This window comes from Manis pentadactyla, chromosome 5, assembly GCF_030020395.1.
Source record: "Manis pentadactyla isolate mManPen7 chromosome 5, mManPen7.hap1, whole genome shotgun sequence".
In the NCBI taxonomy this organism is placed as follows: domain Eukaryota; kingdom Metazoa; phylum Chordata; class Mammalia; order Pholidota; family Manidae; genus Manis; species Manis pentadactyla.
Genome location: NC_080023.1, coordinates 41,038,104 through 41,059,315, shown reverse-complemented (window position 1 = coordinate 41,059,315; position 21,212 = coordinate 41,038,104). Strand labels below are relative to the sequence as shown.

At 41.8% G+C, this 21,212-nt stretch overlaps 1 protein-coding gene across 7 annotated transcripts in view; it reads right to left on the bottom strand.

Annotated features, from left to right (window-relative positions):
* Positions 1-2,381, bottom strand: part of OCIAD1 (OCIA domain containing 1) — a 35,473-nt gene extending 33,092 nt beyond the window's left edge. Inside the window, exons 1-3 of one of the 7 annotated variants that reach the window (XM_036892512.2) lie at positions 2,099-2,381; positions 742-804; positions 259-339 (exon numbers count right to left, since the gene is read on the bottom strand). In XM_036892512.2, coding sequence (XP_036748407.2) covers positions 259-339; positions 742-804; positions 2,099-2,186 — 232 coding nt within the window. In that variant the 5' untranslated portion in view covers positions 2,187-2,381. Of the gene's footprint in view, positions 1-258; positions 340-741; positions 805-2,016 lie in introns of all 7 variants that reach the window. The other 6 variants (XM_036892511.2, XM_057502210.1, XM_057502208.1 and 3 more) reach the window with 6 other exon arrangements.
* Positions 2,382-21,212: the final 18,831 nt, after the last annotated feature.

Genomic DNA, 21,212 nt, shown 5'->3' with positions numbered 1-21,212 from the left:
TAAGGGTATAGTTATCAACCCTATGACGTGTTTTTATATAATCATGGTAAATGCTATTACTATTATCAACAAAATGCCTCATCATCTTGAAAGAAGCTCTTTCACCACTACTTCAAAATATGGATGATTCTACTTCCTTAGTCAACCTCTTTTAGCAATAACCACACTACACCAGAAGGTGCCAATTTTTTCTACATTGAGTCAAGATAATTTCAGGTACTAAAAGTCAAATTTTATTGATTAGAAAATTTAACTTACATCTGAACCAGAAGCTTTCATCATTACATTCTGCGAAGACTCTTCTTTCTTCCTCTGTTGGGATGTAATCAGCCCCTATGTCTTTTTACCAGGGAAAATCAGCAAATATTGTAACACCAATGGAAAAACCAAGTCTAAAAACTTAGCTCTGTCTAAACATTAACAAAACATACGCTTTTCTAAAAAATGAAGTAATGAAACAAATGGCTTATAAATTTTTAATGAACTTTAACTACTATCTGCTAAGTCAGGACTGGCTACATAATGTGCTGGATCCAGGGCAAAATGAAAATTAGGACCCTTTGTCAAATTATTAATTTCAAGATGGCAAAGTAGATCATTAAGCCAAGTGTGGGGGGATCCCTGTGCGACTGCACAGGTCACATACCCATGAAGCAAGCTAGCACAGCTGCTACTGTTACTCAAGGCAGTGGAATCTCTCTACATAGAAAGTGCTTGTAATTTTATTTAACTGATAGTTACGGGGAATTGGTCTTGGAATTTCTGCATTCGGCTCTCGAAAATCAGTCCTCCCATTCATCTTTCCTGCATCAAAGACATTTACATTAAGTATTAGAAACAATCAGGAGGTAAGTCAAAGTAAATCCAGATAGTTATTATAAAATTCCCTGTCAACATGGTAATCAACCAACAAATATTTACTAAACACTACTACACCTGAAGTACTTGACATAGAAAGTTACCCAAATAAAAAAGTCAGACCTATTACTAATTTTGAACTGACTATTCATTGCAGGTCCCTTAACTGAAAAAATAGGTGCTTTAGAAGTACTTATCAACTGATTATATCACGCTAAAATATAAAAGGATATCAATAAAACAACATATTTTTCTTCCTCCTAGAACTGGTTTATTTCACATTATCCTATGTTTTGGTCCTTTCAGAAATACATGCCCAGTGATTGTTGATAATCCCCCCAAACTGAAGAGGAAAAATCTCAAGTCATTTCTGATTCCATTTTTCAAAAGTTAAATAGTCATCAGGAAACAGTCACTACCACAAAGCAGTACTCAAAAAAAATTTAACAAAAACGTCATATTCTACTGCCTGTGCTGTAAAGCTAAACAAATTCTGTACCCTCCAAGCCTTCCTCATTCCCCGAAGAGACTTAGCCCCTTCCTCCCCCAGACTTAGAATATATGAAATTTTTAAATGCATAGCATTTCAAGATCATATATTTTTATTTTATAATTATTTTTAACCCATGCCTCAGGACTCAGGAGACACAATAGATTAGATAATTATGCATTTTACAGAATGCTTACACAAGGTTATTCTCACCTTAAAAACAATTTACATGAAAACGGGAAATGGCATACCCAATGCGAATAATAATTGGGGCCTTTCCATAATTCGCTTATTCAATTAATTCCTCACTAAGGATCTACTACATGTAATCCTTTAGCTAGGGAAAAAGAAACATAAGGACAGGATGAATTCATGAATGGATGGAACTTGATCAATAAACAACTTATATACTAAAACAACCGTAAAGAAAAAATATAACCTCACTTCCCATACCAGCATCATACCTAGAAACCCCAGAAAGAGACTGTCAGGGTTGACAAGGCCCTTTTAGCCTTTAAGTTATTTTAGCTCTTTAAGCTCTTAATCACAAAGAAAAAAACTGAATTGAAACCTCGGCGGCCTACGACAGATCCCGCACTCCATCCCCTACCCACCATAGCTGCCTCTCCCACTTGCAACCCGCCTCCGCCCGCGCTCCCCACACACACCCGTCACCACGAGTCACTCACTCCCTTCCTCCCCAGGTCACCCGCACTCAGGTGCCCGAGACCCCAGGCGCGGCCTACCCACCCTCACAGGCGGGAAAATGGCGCAGAGTGAAGGCTGGCGGAGAGCCGTGCGGAGGGGGGAGTGGGGCGGGGCGGCTCTCTGCCGTCATCCACGCACCTCCCGACGACAACGAGCCCGGGAGGTCAGGGACAGAAGGCCCTGGGGGGATCCGAGAGGGGTCAAGAAGGAGGACAAGGGCGCGGAAACCGGAGGGGAGTGGTACCGCAGTAGAGGTGGGGGTGGGGAGCAGACGGCAACCCCGCTGCCGAGGAATCACCCAGCTACGGCTCAAAATGACCGCAACCCGGAAGCACTGGCGCGTACGGAAGGAAATGACGTCAAAATCTCCCCGCGGGCACTAAAAGCAATCAGTCTCGAAATATACGAAGGCGACCGAGTCCGTCGGCCCCGCCCTTCTCTGCTCTCCCCTCCTCCCTTCGCTTCCAGCCGTGGAGCTCACGAGCTGCACTACGGCTGCGCGTGCCTCCACTGCAGGCCCGGAGCGTCGGTCCGCACCGCCCCTCGGTTCGCTGCGGTGGGAGGCCCTGCTTAATGTCCTTGCGATGCACGTCTGCTGTGCCCACGACCACTGACAGAAATGTTCGGGATCCCTTTTCGTCCCCTTGTTGAGAGTTCCCGACTTTCCTTGGTTTTCTCTGTTTTTAGGCTTTACATAATTCATTTCATTCTTTGAGCCTCTAGGCTAAGTAGTATAAATCCTAAGCATGAGTACTTGGCTGTTACTTAAGGCGTGGTAGTTACCTCCCTGAGACGTGATTTTTGCATCCGAAAAATGTAATTAACACCTATCCTACATAATTATTAGGATTAAAACAACACACCTGAAAAGAGGCTTAAGTACTTGATGTTCATCCATGAATGGAAGTCTTAATTGAACTCGGGGCGTTTGACTTTTGTTCATCAGTCATGCTGCCACATCCAGCCACCACTCGATGTATTTATTCTACAAGCATTTATTGAGTGCCTATTCTAAGGTAGATACTGAAAGTTACTGGGCTTTCAACAAAGAATACCGGTTTGTTTTTGTTTCAACTCCTAAAATACTCAGATCTACCTCTTTCTGAGCCCCTCTGCCACTGTCCTCATTTCATCTTTTTCATTGCCTTAGAGATGCCCCAAATTATTCTCCCACAGACATTTAAGAGAAACAGCCTAGGTGATCCATCTAAAGCACAAATCCAATTCTTTAAAGCCTTTGGTAGCTCCTACAATGCACAGAAAATAAGGCCCTTCATGGCTTCACCTCTGTCCTCCTGAACCTTACTTTCCTGTATTGTCTTGTTCACCAATAGGAAACACAACCTACCATCTTTGCACTCACTATCCCCTGTATGTTGTTCCCCCTGGTGCAGTGCTCCTCCCTACATGATCAACTCTGTTGGTATTTCAAAATCCTACTTTTATATTAGTTTCTTGATGAAATCTTCCCTGAAACAGACCCTAAAGAATTAATCACTCCCCCTTAGCACCTCTTTACTTTGTTCATACTTCTGTCACTATAATGTTGTAGTTCTGCATTGTATTGTGATCTTTCTGCTTCCATATCTATTACAGAGCTCCTTTAGGTCAGAGACCTTGGTTTATAAGTCTTTAGACTCCCAAATATATCCTTAAGATAATAATTATTAATAATGTTCATTTTGTTCCTGGTACATGCTAAGCTGGTTCTGGGCCCAGGGCCTTTTCAATTGCTGTTCCCTCTTCTAGAATGCTCTTCCTCCAGATGTTCACATGGCTTTTTGTCTCAGATTACAGCTGATACAACATCAGAGACACCTTCTCTGATCACCCTTAAAATAGCACTCCAATACTTACAAGGAAGAATAAAGCGGGGAGAATTAAGCTCCCCAACTTCAAGCTCTACTACAAAGCCACAGTAATCAAAGCTATTTCTTACTGACACAAGAACAGAGAGCCATAGATCAATGGACTAGAATAAAGAGCCCAGATATGAACCCACACATATATGGCCAATTAATATATGATAAAGGAGCCATGGACATACAGTGGGGAAATGACAGTCTCTTCAACAACTGGTTTTGGCAAAACTGAACAGCTACATGTAAGAGAATGAAACTGGATTACTGTCCAACTCCATGCACAAAAGTATACTCAAAATGGATCAAAGATCTGAATGTAAGTCATGGAACCATAAAACTCTTAGAAGAAAACATAAGCAAAAATCTCTTGCATATGAACATGAGCAACTTTTTTCTGAACACATCTTGGGCAAGGCAAACAAAAGCAAAAATGAACAAATGTGACTACATTAAGTTAAAAAGCTTCTATATAGCAAAGGACACCATCAGTAGAATGAAAAGGCATCCTACAGTATGGGAGAATATATTCATAAATGACATATCTGAACAAGGGTTTAACATCCAAAATACATAAAGAACTCACATGCCTCAACACCCAAAAAGCAAATAACCGATTAAAATATGGGCAGAGGATCTGAACAGCCACTTCTCCAAAGAAGAATTTCAGATGGCCAACAGGCACATGAAAAGATGCTCCACATTGCTAATTATCAGAGAAATGGAAATTAAAACCACAATAAGATATCACCTCACACCAGTTAGGATAGCCAAAATCTGAAAGACAAAGAATAACAAATGCTGGTGAGGATGTGGAGAAAGGGGAACCCTCATACACTGCTGGTGGGAATGTAAATTAGTTCAACCATTGTGGAAGGCAATATAGAGGTTCCTCAAAAAACTAAAAATAGAAATGCAATTGACCCAGGAATTCATCTTCTAGGAATTTACTCTAAGAATTCAGGATCACAGATTCAAAAAGACAAATGCACCCCTATGTCTATTGCTGCACTATTTACAATAGCCAAGAAATGGAAGCAACCTAAGTGTCCATCAGTAGATGAGTGGATAAAGAAGATGTGTTACATAAATACAATTGAATATTATTCAGCCATAAGAAGAAAACAAATCCTACCATTTGCAACAATATGGATGGAGCTAGAGAGTATTAGGCACAGTGAAATAAGGTGGGCAGAGAAAGAAAAGTACCAAATGATTTCACTCATCTGTGGAGTATAACAACAGGGCAAAAACTGAAGGAACAAAACAGCAGCGACTCGCATGCTCCAAGAATGGACTAGCAGTTACCATAAGTAAAGGGGTTGGGGAGTTTGGGTGGGAAGGGAGGAATAAGGGAGTAAGGGGTATTATGATTAGCGCATATAATATGGGGGGGAGCATGGGGAAGGAAGTACAGCACAGAGAAGAGAAGTAGTGACTCTGTAAGATCTTACTATGCTGATGGACGGTGACTGTAATGGGGTATGTGGTGGGGACTTGATAATAGGGGGAATGTAGTAACCATAATGTTGCTCATGTGAGACCTGAGTATAGACTGTATATCAATGATAGCTTAATAAAAAAAGAATAGTACTCCGGTCATTATCCATGTTACCTCATGTATCATTGTCATAGCACTTATCATGAACTAAAACAATTATTGTTTATTATCTTTCTCCACTCACTAAGGTAAAATATCCATGGCAGTAGGAGCCTGACAAAATGATTGACACACAGTATGAAATCAATAAGTGCTTATCAAATGAATATGTTGAGTACATTTTTACAAGAAAATAAACAAAAATAAAACTATAAGACTGTGGGTAAAGTTGTAACATTTCCAGAATATCTCACCTGGCTTTGGTTCATTTGCATATCCTCAGGGGTGGGGAGAAGTTCATCTCCATGTCAATGGGTAATTACCCGGGCAACTGAGGGCATGTCTGAACCTGAGAGGTTAAGGGGAAGGGCTTGCTGGCTGGCTGGCTTCTTCCAGAGCAGGGGAGAGAGACAGCACTGGACTGCAGTTTGTAAGCAATAAACGGGTTTTAAACTTTATTTCTCCCTTTGACTGATTTCGGTTTTTAGAGGTATTTTGCCCCAGGATTTCGTCTCCCCGGACTTACATTCTGGCGCAGTCGGCAAGATTCCTCTGAACCCAAGATCTGTCATAATGGGTGCAACCTTTGGAAGGGCTGCCCCTGTGGATGGTGGGGAGGCCCCAGCAGATGCAGTAGCAGAGGGGGCCTCTTCACTTGTTATTATCCCCCCAGCTGTGGGGCTCCAATTTGCGAACCCCTACTGGGGAATTGGTCTAGGGTAAAGTACCTCTTAAAGGGGTGGGGCCTTCCCCAGAACTGGGGAAGGGTGGAAACACTAGAAACTGCAAAATTAGACCTCCATGAGTTGGAAGACTGCTTGGAGACCTTAGGTGGCCGTGTAGTAGCTGGCATTGTAGGGTCTCTTTTCACTGAGACAGTGGAAAATGTTATACAGGAGAAAGAGAGGGTTAGCAAGAGGGTTAGCAAGGAAAGAGAGGGACTTAGGCAGGAGAGAGACACACTTCAACATCGCTTGGAGGAGCTGGGCTGATAACCTATGGGATGCTATTAAAGAAGAGAGACAGTTACTGAAAAGATAGGTCATGCTCCTAGAAGACTCCTTAGCGGCAAAGGAGGAGGCATCAGGAAAAGCCGCATTGCAGGAGGCCATAGGGGAGGGGGAAGGAAAGAGTAGTGCCTTCAGCCCCAGAAATGGTGAAGGAAGAACTGTTGGTGAAGGAACCAGAGGAAGAAGAGGAGGAGCGGAGGCCATTGGCGGATCTGCTACCCAGGCCACGGCTGGAGGTACCATCTCCTGTTTTAAAGGCCTGCCCAGCTGTAATTAAGAAAATAAAAACGAAACAACTGCGGCTCCTCGGAGAGAGGAGCAGCCCCCTTCCTAGGTTGTGGAGCACCCCATGCTCCACCTCTATACCCAGGAAAAGCTGGTGGACATGAGCATCCACTATAGGCAGAGGCCATCAGAATCTCTGCCTCCATGGGTTGTATGTCTCTGGGATATGGGGGTGGAGAACATTGTTATGTTGGGTACTGAGATGAGTAGAATGGCTTCTCTGATGACTCACCCTTCCCTCTGGCAGTGGTTGCAAAATTCCCATGCCTCCAGAAGTCAGACACTCCTGGAATGGCTGAGAGCTGCCATCAGGGTAGTTGGCCTAATCAGGGTGATTTACCATATTTTCCCAGTAGTTGGAAAACATATGCAGAGCTCCAGCAGGTACTGCAGGATTTGGGTATGAAAAATATCATCTGTAGTATGGACCCCTAGGGCCCTGATGAGGAGGCATTCACTACAGGAATGAGAAATCTGGTGCTGCATACAGCTCCCACATCTCTCCTTGGGTCCCTAGTGAATACTCTTGCCCCCCACTTAGGACAACCCATAAGTGAGGCTACTTGTAGTTAGCAGGTCTGGGAGACGTTGAAACAATAAGGGCACAGAGGGAAGTATGGGCCATGACTGAAAGGAGAAGTGCAAAAGGCCCCGTGAAGGTCTCGAGGACCCAGATGTGGGTTGACCGGGTTAGTGAAAGAAAAACTCAATGGGCAGCCCAATAGAATATTGTTAGAACTGTGGCACCAATTAAAGCCAGAGCAGCAGTTCCAGACGCTGAGGTCCAGGACACGGAAACCAAAGTCAAGGCCTCACACCAGGCCTCTGTCCCTGCAAAACTTCATGGGAGGCAGTACTCAGATTCACCTGAGCCCTCACCCCCACAGGAGAATGATTGGGCATCACGGTTCAACTGAAGAGGGGGTCAAAGTCCCCACCTTGGGGGACACTGTGGGGACCAGAGGCCACATGTAGAATTAGCAATTCATTGGCTCCCTGTGAATGTACAACATGTCCTGGTGCTGGTGGACACAGAAAGCCAGATGGCTCCTGGCATATGACTGTAGACTACAGGGAATTGAATAAAGTCACACCCCCTTTGCATGCTGCTGTCCCCTCTATAGCAGACATTCTGGACACCCTCAGCCATGAGCTGGGAATGTATCATTATGTAGTAAACCTTGCTAATGCTTTCTTCTCTATTGACATAGCACAGGAAAGCCAGGAACAGTTTGCCTTCACATGGGAAGGTCAGCAGTGGACATTCACTGTCCTTCCACAGGGATACCTCCACAGTCCCACCATCTGTCATGGACTTGTAGCCCAGGACTTGGCCACATGGGAGAACTGCCAATGGTGCGGCTGTACCATTATATTGATGATGTCATGCTCACGTCCGATTCTCTTTCAGATCTAGAAGGTGCAGCACCTAGACTGGTCACATGGAAGAAACTGAAAACAGTGCGGTTATATCACTACATTGATGACATTATGCTCACATCTGATTCTCTTTCAGATTTAGAAGGGGCAGTTCCTAGACTGCTGCAACAACTACAGGAAAAAGGATGGGCTGTGAACAGCACCAAGGTTCAGGGACCTGGTTTGTCTGTGAAATTCTTGGGGGTTGTCTGGTTGAGTAAAACTAAAGGTGCTCCTGAAGCAGTTATAGATAAGGTCCAGGCTTTCCCCACCCGTACCACTGTGGTAGTATTACAAGAGTTTTTGGGTCTTTTGGGCTACTGGAGGGTGTTTATCCCACACTTGGCACAAATTCTGAAGCCCTTATACCGGTTGGTATGAAAGGGCATCAGGTGGGACTGGGATGAGACATGTGCAGCTGCTTTTACTGCTGCCACACAGGCAGTCAAGGCCATACAGGCCTTGAATGTAATGGACTCATCAAGGACCTGTGAACTAGATGTTCATGTAACTGAAGATTGTTATGGATGGGGTCTTTGGCAGTGGCTTGAACGGACACACCAACCTATTGGATTCTGGTCACAGCTATGGAGAGGAGCAGAGGTGTGGTGCACTTTGATAGAGAGGCAACTGGCTACTGTGAACCATGCCTTGCTGGCTACGGAGCCCATCAACGGAACAGCTTGGACCAAGGTAATAACCACCTATCCCATTGCGGGATGGGTACAGGACTGGGCCCAAAGGCCACAGAGTGGTGTGGCACAGACACCTACACTGGCCAAATGGGGCACATATTTATAGCAGTGTAGCACCCTCTCTACTAGCCCCTTACGTGGAGAACTCCAATGCTTATTGGAGCCAGTGACCTATACCATTGGAAAGCAGAGAGAACTTGCTTTTGAGCCATTGGTAGCTGAGAGTCTTCATCAGGAGGGATAAGCCCCTATATCTGAGGATGCTTGGTACACAGATGGCTCTAGTAATGGGCAGCCCCTAAAGTGTAGGGTTGTGGCTTTCCATCCTAAGACTGAGACATTATGCATGGAGAATGGAGAGGGGAAGAGCAGCCAATGGGCTGAGTTGCAGGCAGTATGGTTTGTGATCACCCAGAAGCCTTCCCCCATAGTTGTCTTCACTGACAGCTGGGCTGTCTGTCGGGGCTTGACCCTGTGGCTATTGACATGGTATCATGCCAACTGGATGGTTGGTCACCAGCCCCTTTGGGGGCAAGAGTTGTGGCAAGACCTATGGGCCTCTAGTCAGACTAAGACCATTACCGTATATCATGTGACTTGCCATTTGCCTTTGGCATCCCCAGGGAATGATGAAGCAGACTCACTGGCCCTGGTGCGCTGGCTAGAAGGAAAGCTTGCCTCTGATGTGGACCAATGGTTATACCAGCATTTGTTGCACAAGGGGCAAAAGACAATGTGGGCTGTAGCCTGTCAGTGGGGCTTGACATTGACCTTTAAAGAAGTCAGCAGAGCCCGGAAGGAATGCCTTGGGTGCTCTAAGAAAGACTTAGAAAGACTTAGACCGAGTCCCACAGCAACATGGGACAATAGTAAGGGGGCCAATACCCCTTGTTAGGTGGCAAATAGACTATATTGGGCCTCTGCCCATATCTGAAAGATATCCGTATGCCATGACTTGTGTGGACATGGCTACTGGAATATTGGTTGCTTTTCCTGCATGTTGTGCAGATCAGGAAACCACCAAGAAGGCCCTGGAGCGTCTCTTTGCAGCATATGGCTGGCTGCAGGTGATTGAGAGTGATCAAGGCACCCACTTTACTGGGCATGCATTATAGGAATGGGTGCAGCAATTAGGAATAAAGTGGAAATTTCATGTACCATATAATCCTACTGGGGCAGGCATGATAGAGAGGTACAATGGTTTGTTGAAATCTGGCCTGAACTCAGACACCAATAGTCTATAGGGTTGGCCAGTTCACCTATGAACAGTGCTGTGGCGTTTGAATGAGAAGCTACGTAAAGGAGCTTTGAGCCCTATGGATTTGCTCATACACCTTGTTGCCTCTCCTATACAATTGTACGTCCAAACCAAAAAAAAGTTATTAAAGCCAGGATATGGCCAGCAGAGCAACATCCTCCTGCCAGCCCCTACTACATTTAGCCCTGGAGACACTGTTGAATGGACCTGGCCCTGGACATTTCGACATATGGACCAGTAATGGCTGGCACCTTGGGGGAAAGGCCTGGAAGCTGACCTTCTGTGTATTCCTGGAATAACAGCTGAAAGGCCCCCAAAGGTCACGGTAGTGTACCTAAAACATCCAGGAAGTATGAGCATCTTGCTGGGAAGTTTTGTTTTATCTTTATGGCCAGTGCCTGTCCCTCCCGTAGCCCTATATATTGACCCATCTGTAACTCCCACAGGGAGGGGGGTGAAAGTCTGGTATACCAGACCAGGATGAGATCCCATTCCTGCCACTGTTTTATCACAGGACCACTCTCTTGCATGTATCCTACCTTATGGACAAGATTTGCCTATGCTGGTGTCTTTAAAACATGTATTTTATCCCCCTCAGTGTTATTTTCTCCTACAGTCCTTGTGGCCTGAATGCGCCCCCTGGCTGCAGCTGCTGCATGATGATTGCTCTGAACCCTCAGCTACTGCCTTCCTATGGAATGGACGAGCTATGGACTTAATCTGCATAAGACTTTGAACCTAGCTGAATCCTCTGGCTTGAGGATTTTATTGCTGTTGCTATTGTCATGTCATTAGTCTGGTCACAATGCTCCAGTTTTCTCACCCAGGGACCATTGTGGAAGAAGGGGAACAAGTAGATTCTAAGGCAAGATTTCTGAAGGGGTGGCCTGTGGGTAAAACTGAAACATTTCCAGAATATCTCCCCTGGTTTTGGTGCATTTGCATATTCTCAGGGGTGGAGAGAAGTTCATCTCCATGTCAATGGGCAATTACCTGGGCAAACAAGGGCAAGTTTGAACCTGAGAGGTTAGGGAGAGGGGCTTGCTTGTTTGCTGGCTTCTTCCTGAGCTGGGGAGAGAGATGGTGCTGGACTGCAGTTTATAAGCAACAAACGGGTTTTAAACTTTATTTCTCCCTTTGACTGATTTCAGTTTTTAGAGGTATTTTGCCTGGGATTTCCTCTCCCCAGACTTACAAAGACATACTAGGTAAGCTTTTTGCTAAAGCAAAATCTGCTCTTTGCTTTCTGACTAAATTGTAAGATTCCGGAGTCCAGTTTTATCACATTCTTTAAATTTACTGAGCCGGGCCTAACACATGATAGGTATTGATGAATGTATTTTCTGTTGCCTACATATTTCTTAGCAATCAAGTCAATTAATAAATTGGATTTCTATTGATGAAAGGGTATGGAGCTCTTTCTATGGGAATAAATATGATACTGCACATTCAAGGGAAACTATCATTTTCTGTGCTGGCATTTAGAGGTTGTTGAGTCCATTGATAATATGGCCAATGCAACAATCAAAGAATTCAAACATAAACTGTGTAAGATCCAAAGTCTTACTTGAAAGCTATTTCACATTTGATGGAGCCTACGGTATTTATTAGCCAGTTCAGACCATGGTGTTTTAATCTTAAACTGTGAGATCACCAGAAATCATTATACTTGGATTAAATTAAATCAGCTCACTACCTCCACCGAGTTAAGATCTAACAAAATCTCACCATAAGAAATGTGTTCTTGTTGGACAATATTTAAAAAATTAATTATAAAATAATTGTTTATATACTCATTAATTCATGTAAATGAAACCCACATAATAAATTCCTCCATGATTTCAGTGTCAAGAAAAAGTTTGTCTTTTCAGGTGAACTCTTGAACTTCCATAATCACGATAATTATTTCAGCATATTTCCACTTATTCTCCATGAGGGTAGAGACTGAGTCTTATTTGTTCACTGTAGACTATCCAGTGTTCAACATATATTTATTGCTCAAAATGTAATGCAATATGGTGATCATTTCATAAAGCATATAAATATTCTTATTTTTATTACTATGTTTTATACCTGAAACAGATATAATATTGTATGCCAGCTATAATTCAAGAAAAAAATAATGTTAAAGAAGCCATGGGAAGACTATGTCCCAAGAAGGAAGGAATGGTCAATCATGTCAAATGCTGGTAACAAATGAGAACTCTCCATTAAATATAGCAATAACTTCTGCAAAAGTAGTTTCATTAAAATCTAGATTCCAGTGGGTTAAGAAAAGAGTGGGAATAATGTGGAGAAAAGTGTGACTATTCTTTCCAAAAGCCTAGTTGTTTGGTGAAAGGAAGATACAGCATGGTAGCTAAAAGGAAAATAAGGACTGGTTGAAGGTTAGTTTTGTTTCTGTTTTTTAAGTCTATAGAGAGTTGTCTGTAATTGTTAAAGGGGAGGAACCAGTGAAGGGAGGAATTGAAAATACAGGAGTGAGCAGAGATAATTAATCATGTAAAGTAGATTTCCCAAGTGGTGTTCAGTTAATGTGCTATAGGTATGCCACAAGCTCTTGATCCCTTCAGCCTCTGGGATGAGCTGTGGTCAAAGCCCACAGGCCAGTTGCCTGCAATCTGAGTGACCTTCTTTAATGTCCTCTGAAGGTAGCTAGTGGAAAATAAAGTCTAATGACATGTCCCTATACTCTACAGGTGATGAAAGGTGGGCAACATTCAGCTCTTCACCCTGAATGGCAGAAAATTCAGCAAAAGGGGATGTCGCTTGTTGCCCATTGTGGGCAAGGGACACTTAAAGCTACCAGAGATATTTATGCTCTAGATGACCAGGAAGCATGGCCGGCATCCCAAAGTGTAGCCAGTTGGGTGGAGACACAAGGAGACAGGGCAAGGGCTCCTCGTGGTGGCAGCCCCAGGGAGTAGTCCTAGAGAGCAGCCCCAAATATCAGTCTTCACAGTAACTGGACATGTCTAGCCTTTTGTAGTTGATATATCATTTTTGAGGTATCCAGGCTAGCTGCAGGGGGACTACTCAAACAATGCAAATTACAGCTCATCATTATTTTGATATACTTAAAATACAAAAAATTCATTTGGATTCAAAATTCTATGTTACATTTGTTAATGAAAAATAAGAAAGATCTGTTAGACTAGCACACATAATGTGGTGGGGGGAACGGGGAAGGCAGTATAGCACAGAGAAGACAGGTAGTGACTCTATAGCATCTTACTATGCTGATGGGCAGTGACTGAAATGGGGTGGGGGGACTTGATAATATGGGTGAATGTAGTAACCACAATGCTGCTCATGTGAAACCTTCATAAGATTGTGTATCAGTGATTCCTTAATGAAAAAAAAACTCTTTTTAATAAAATGTTACATAAAAAAAGAAAGATCTGTTAGCCTTTAGATAAAATTTTAATTGTAAACATTGAACGGTTATTACATTCAAAATTTCTCATTGAAGAGAACTATTAAGAATTCAAAGAGATAATCATTAAAAGTCAGAAAATTTGTGTAGCCACTTTAAATTTACATCTAATATTTAGAGTTATATTTAGTGAAGAAAGTTTCAGGTTTAAGGGACATTATCTGAAGTCTTTTTACAATGCAATATTAATTCAAATAGAGTCAATTTATTGTCTTTTATTTTCTACCCTAGTATTCCATATTTTACTTTTTAATACCATTACACTATAAATATATACCTATATGTGTAAGTAAATATGTATAGGTATATTTACTATATATATATTCACACACACACACACACACACACACACATATATATGAGCCCTCTGTAGAAGCCTCAGTCCTCTCCAGTTTATTCTAGTGAATTGCACAAATGTCATTTTTCTATGTTTACTGTTATGTAAAAAAGGTTGGGACATACATAGAAATTCTGTGGAGAGGTAGAGATAGAGATGAGACAGAGGATAGTGCATAGATGATGGATCAGTGTAAATTGGACAACTGATGCATCCTTTGAAACAGGGAGGAAGAAGGAAATGAAAGGTACAAAATACTAGTTAATATATTTCTGAATGAAAGACAAGGCCGTTGAGGATACTGGCAAAAAAATATTTGAAATGATGGGCAATAGAATTGAAGTTGGGTGGGGAAAGAGAGAAGAATCAGGTAGGTATAAAGTTGGGGCTATCTGAGACCTGGCAGTCACCATGACAACAAAACATAGATGTATGTGGGCTTATCTGTTTGGGGAGCAGGAGGAATTCAGAATTGCCCAGAATGTAAGTATTTCATAGTCAGTGGATTCACACTGCTACTACAAAAGGCTTTGTCATCATTAAAATGCAGTTGATGGGAAATGAAAGGGAGGGTAAAAGAGTTTGAGGTTGCTGGGGTTCTGAGCTGCAGGATAGTTCCACAGGTTGACCTCCTATCCCTTAGCATAGGAATCCCAGGATTTTATAGGAGCTGAAGCAGTGCTACCTGAGAATGGAAGGAGAGATTGTCTCCACATGGTCAGACCCAGGTTACTTCATGGACCTCAAGAGTAAAGTCTGCATTTATTCACATATAAAGCCCATTCTAGTTTTCAGACTTCTGTCAAGAGTGTAACACTTCTTTAAGATCCTGCAGAAGGCAGGCTTCTCAAGGAATGTGAATTCACTGGCAGATTTAGCACATGACTCCAAATAAACACAGTTTTAGGCAAATGAAGTTTCAAGACAATTTACCCCCAGCTCCTCCTTGCAAACTCATTGTCATTCCTGAGTCTCTGCTACAAAGTAATCTTACATCTGTCACTGTGTGAATTTCTTCTAGAGCTAATTTGAAGGGATTTCAGAGATTTTGGAATCCTAGCATGTATCTGAAATTATGCTTAGACATTTTCCTGGGGGCACATTTTGTGCTTGGTTTCCCTTTCACAGTGGAAGATATGAAGAAAAGTATCAATGGAATTAGGGGTCTGTGTTTCTGTGTTAATACGAGCTTAAAAAGAAAGAGTCAATATTTTTGAGATCCTAAATCACATAAAGAAAGCACGAAGCACAGGGTGCAGCACTTAGTTTGTATGCAGTAAATGTGAGTTCTTTTTTACTCTTTCTTCAGGATTTGAAGTACTAGAAAGGAATTTGGGGGAAAAAAGAGAGCAAGTGAGATAGAGAGGTGTAAGCATACAGGTGATGTAGCAAAGACTGTTAATCCCTGGTTAACAAAAGCAATCATTTGTCCAGCTTTCTCATTAAAATTTTAAATAAGTTTATTTTTAAGGGAAATGTAGAGCTTCCAATGATGAACTATCCTGATTCTAATCAATGCTGTGTGGTGGCTAATAAATCCCAATTACGTCATTTATTTGCTCTTTCATTGATTTCAGCTCTCTTTTTGGTATCCTATTATGTTCAAACATGAATCTGTCAAGTTTGTTGTAACTACACAGAGTCAACTCTTCGTCAAAGGGTAGAGAAGAATTTTTTTCCATATCTAGGTGACCCTCTCTTTTGCTAAGAATCCTTTCACTACAATGCATATTTGAAAAGAAAGCCTTTCTGAATAGCCATCCCCTGCTTTTCTTTCTTATATGAAAGTTTCTTTTGAAGGCAGAAGCAGGAAGGGGGAGGGAAGTCCTCCACAGGAGGTGACCCTTGCAGCCTGCTCCTCATGCTGTCAGTCAACCAGAGAACCATCTGTCCTACTTTAGATTTCAGGAGCCATCTTGCACATCTGCTGTGCCTTTTCTAATGTCACTAAACCCACTAAAAGCTGTTAGATGAGTTGGGGGAACCAGAGTGCAGCTGTGCTTGGCTGATTTTGTGTATTTGCAGCTAGGTCCTACATGCCAGTCTCAGTTTTGAAGTTATTTTTTTAATGAAATTAGAACAAAAGAAATAACTCATTTTATAATAACTCCTAATAGAGTGAACCTTAAAATTTTGTCCTCTGAAAGTTTAAAATATATATAAACTCCCACCAAATGTTTAAAATTCAAGACCACTGTAAATATTTAAGTAATTATTTATGAGTTCCTCTTAAGAAAAGTATCAAATAAAAAAACTTTTTAAGGCTGACTGAAGAGCCAACTTTCTGAGATGGAAGCAAGTTTTTGGTATCTATATGCAAAAGTATGCAGGCTAGAAATCTAAAGTATTAAGAGTTTAGGCCAGTTTCTCTCTATCAACTTCAAATTGACCAAAAGACAAATACAGTATTTGTTTATTTGTCTATGCAGGAAATGAGGATTTTTACATTCTTGTGAGGCTATATGATAGAATTTTAAAAGCTTATTGAACCATAAGAAATTAGTCCTGGCTGCATGCCTATATGCTCTGAAAATTCTCTTCAGTTTTTCTCAGTATTAGCCCCTTTCTCATTAAAATTTAAAATAAGTTTAATGACATGTCCCTGTACATGATAACACTTGCCACACCAAAGTTATTTGTTTTCTTGTTTAAGCCACATAGTGATCATTGCTTTGAGAAAAAGGACTCCCCCCTTCCATGTTTATATGAACAGTATCAAGCATACTAGGCTCTTGTTTAAATGTTTAGTTAAATGAAAATGAATCAGGGCAGGAACATGGGACAAGCATCATGATTAACTTTTCCTGCCTATGATGAAAAATGCGGAGATATAAATAGTATAGTAAGAACAGGAGGGACTCCATCTTAAGGCTAAGATTCCATTTAGAAACCAGAGATTTAGGAGGTAAGATTCCTAACATACTTTATAGTAATCAGTCAGTAACCTACCCTATTTTAAGGCAGGGCAAGCAGTCCTAAATGATAAGTCCACACTGCTTGAGGGTAACCACTATCTTGGAAAAGAACAGGATCAAGAAATTCCTTGTGTTAAGTTTTTCTTACAGAATATCTAGGGGACTGACCATGGATAATGTCACAATGTCTCTCATTGGAAATAAACATCATGAGTCCATAAGTCATGTCAAGCCTATGCCCCCACCCCCACCCTTTGCCACCATTCTCAGAATCTTTAAAAGACACAAATCCCAAGCTTAAGCGTGCCTCCACTCCAAGGTTATCTATACTCCCCTTTCTTCACAAAGGTGTGTACTTGGCCTTAAAGAAACCCTTCTTGCTGCTCAACTTATTGCATTTTGTCTCTGTGCTCTTCCAGTGGTAAGTATCCTTGTTACCTTGCTATTTTATTCAATTATCTAGATTTAAGCACAAGTCTTCTCTTCGTTCTACTTCAAACAAGTAGGCAAGGGCTACTGAGATCTCTGATCTGAGCTTGCAAGTTCTTGTCACCTGGGTGACCTGGACAGGACCGTAGCTATACAATCATGCTTTTTAGTAGCCTGTCTGAAAATCTCCTTTCTTTGCCTTTGGGAAGTTCTCAGAACATAGTCTCACTCCTTCCAGTGCTCTACAGTTCTCCCAAGTCCTGGGGTAGTAGGGACTTAGCTTCCATGCTGTGCAGATTCAAGCAGACACTGAAAAGCAGGTGACCTTGGCTTTAGGAGTTGGCAAAAGATCTGCCCTATGTCGAGCAGGAGCTCAGTGAGCCTGCCTTTCCTCCCTCTGTTCTTCCTTGCTCTCTATTGCCTGTGCAGCTGCTGCCATTCACTACTGCTCTCGCTTTAATCAATTCCTTCCTTACCTACACTCTTCTGACCTGTTCAAGAATTCTTTCTCAATCACAGTCAAGAACCCTCCCTCATCCAGAAAGAGGTTTCACCTAATGTGCACAGAGACCTCCCCAGATGCAGCTGCCCAACAATACAAAGTCATTTATGTGTGTAATAGAGAAACTTTGTGGTATTTCTTCAAAGGACCTTGAATAGATGGAATTAGCACCCACAGGTTCTTATCACAACATCTGCTTTCTCATCTGCATCTGTCTTTCTGAAGTGGACTTGTCTGAAGTAGAACAGAGAGGAGACTTGTGCTTAAATCTAGATAATTGAATAAAATAGCGAAGTAACAAAGATGCTTACCACGGGAGGAGCACAGAGACAAAATGCAATATGTGTGCCAATATATTCTCTTTCCTCCTGTTACTACAGATCTTCCACCGGTGTTCCTATCCCAGACCAGCCCTATACTAGAGACGGAGCCTATCTTCTCATCCTCTCTCATTTACCCAAAGGCATCCCTTCAATAGCTCTATCTACTCTTTCTGACATCCCTGATTTCCCTTCATTGTTGAAAAATTCCCATTGACTTATCAACAAGCTGTCATTCTCACACCTTTAACAACAAAACCTGCAAAGCTTCCCTTGACCCCACATCCCCATTTGGTTGCTATTCTATGGCAAAACTCCTTGAAAAATTTGTCTTTACTTCTGTCTTCATTTCCTCTTCTCCCAGTCTCTGTTGGACCTAATTTGAGCATGTTTTTATCCTTCCTTTTCCTTGGTAAATGTCCTTGTATAGTCCCCATGACCTCCATATCACTAAACTAATGTCTCAGTCCTCAATCACTGCATTGCTTGACCTATTCTAAAGCATTTGACACAGTCGATCACTCCTTTTTAAACATTTTCTTCAGTTGGCTCTAAAATATCCCACTTCCACGTTTTTTTTTTCTTCTATTTTACTGGCCTCTCTTTTTCAGTTTCTTTTGCTGGTTCTTTCCCCCCTCTCTGGCTTCTAAATTTTGGGGTGCCCTTGGATTTGGCCTTGGACATCTACATAGTCACTTCCTCAGTACTCTCTTCCAGTTTCAAGGTTATAAATACTATCTGAAAACTCTCAAGTTTAGTTTTCCAGTACAGACCCCTCCCTCTGGAACTTCAGACTCATGTATCCATGTACACATATATAATTGGCATCTTAAACTTTACATACCCTAATCCAAATTCCTGATCACCAACTCTATAATGGAAGAAAATTAACCTCTTATTTTCAATCTTTTCCAGCTAACTTGAACGCAAGTCCTCTTTCCATTTAATTAGGTCAGAATCTTTGGAGGCATCCTTGACCCTTTTTTGTTGTACACCCTACATATAATCTCTTGGTAAATCCTACTGGTTCTAATACCAAAGCATATCCATCACTGATCCCTTCTCACTAGGCCCACCACTACCACCCTGGTCCATGATATCATCATCTCTTGCCTAAATTATTGCACAAGTCCTCTAACTGCTCTCCCTGCCTTGCTTCAACCTAATCTTAACATAGTGGCCACAGTGATCTTGTTAAAGTCCTAGTTAGACATTGACTCCTCAGTTCAAACCTTCCAATGGCTTCCCATCCCTCTCCAATAAAAGATAAAGTCTTTATAATGTCATACAAGACCTTCCAAATCTTTCTCAACCTCCCTTCTGGACCTCATACTCTACTATTTCCCTTACTAAGAACACTAGAGCTATGCTGCTCTTACAGTTTCTCAAACATGCCAAGTAAGAGCCCATCTTAGGGTCTATGTAATTGTTTCCTCTGGGTGGGATGTCTGACTGCCCTTGGATATGTGCCTAATTAAGTCTTTCATCTATTTCAGATCTTTCTTGAAATATCATCGTTTCAATGAGCCCTTCTTGATCATCCTGTTTAAAAATCACATCCCCTCTCCTCCTTCTCTTCCATCCTCAATCCCTGCTCATTGCTAGCATATCCTATTCCCTCTCCTACTCCCTGCTTTTTGTTCCTCTTCCATAGCACTTACCACCACCTGTCCTATTGTTCTGCTTACAAGGGGAGCAGCTACATTAATTAAAACTGTTTTACTAGTCCAAAGAAGAAAGGATAAAGGCCTGAGCTAAGATAGTTGAAGCAGTGACAAAGGCAGGAGAATTGATTTCAGAAATAAAATAAAATGCATAATCAAAAGGACATTGTTACCAACTAAGTAGGGTGGTTAAAGAGGAAGAGCACAAGAATGACTCCTGGGTTTCTGCCTGTGGTTACAGTGCCAGATGATAGAACCACTGACTGACATAGAGAATACTGGAGGGGAAATTGATGGAGGGCTGAGTTTTGGACATGCTGATTTACAATGTCTACAGGATACCCAAGTGGAGGATTGTAGAATATTGGTGTGGAGCTCAGAAAAATATCTGGGCTAGAGTTAGCAGGCTTTTGATGGAGTTGATGTCAGATGGTGGATAAAAATCGTGCATTTAAATGCACAGCATTTAAAGCATTGATTCCCAATCCAAGGACTTTGAGCATCAGATCACCTCAGGAGATTTTGAAAATATGGGTTCTCTGGAGCCCTTCCCCAAACTTACTGAATCAGAATTTTCAGAAATGAAACTGAAGGACCTATACGTTTTTGGAAAGCTCCTGGTTGATTCTGCCGGGGCTAGTGTGCAGCATGTCAGAGGCAACTGAGAACCAGTCATTAAAATGATGGATAGAAGAGTCCAAGAAATATTACTCCAAAGAATAGGTTAGAAAAGTTAATTGATAACACCTAACATTTGTTGTGCACTTACTATGAGTCAGGCAGTGTTCTACATATTTCAGAGTAATATCAAATGAAATCCTCACAACAACCCTATAGATAGTAGGTATTATTATTGTCCCCATTTTACTATTCCATTTATTATTACTATTCTCCATTTATTATTTCAGATAAGGAAGTGGAGGCACATAGAGGTTTGCATAACTTATTCAAGATCACATAGCTAATAAGTGATAGAGGCAGGATTTAAATTGGGCCCATACTCTAAATCAGTGCCTCTCAGACTTTAAAGTGCTTACAAATCATCTAGGATTTGTTTAAGAACTAGATTCTGATTGAGTTAAAAAGTCAGAGATTCTGCACATATAGCAAACTCCCAGGGGAAGCCAATGCTGCTGGTCTTAGAATCACTTGAGACAGCAGAGTTCACCACTGGTTCTCAGCTTGGTTACATATTAGAATCACCTGGATGGATATTTTAATAAATAATGAGGCCCCCACCCCAAACTAATTCAAGCACATTTTTTGAGTGTGGGATCTGGGCAGGGAAGAAACTAGGGAACTAGGGGTGGGAATGGAACACTGAAAGTAACTAAAGTTAATTTTTCCAAAGTGGAGAGGATGGCAGTAATGATACTGTGTCATCAACCAAAGAGTGTGATTAGTCAAATCATTCTGTGTAACTGTGA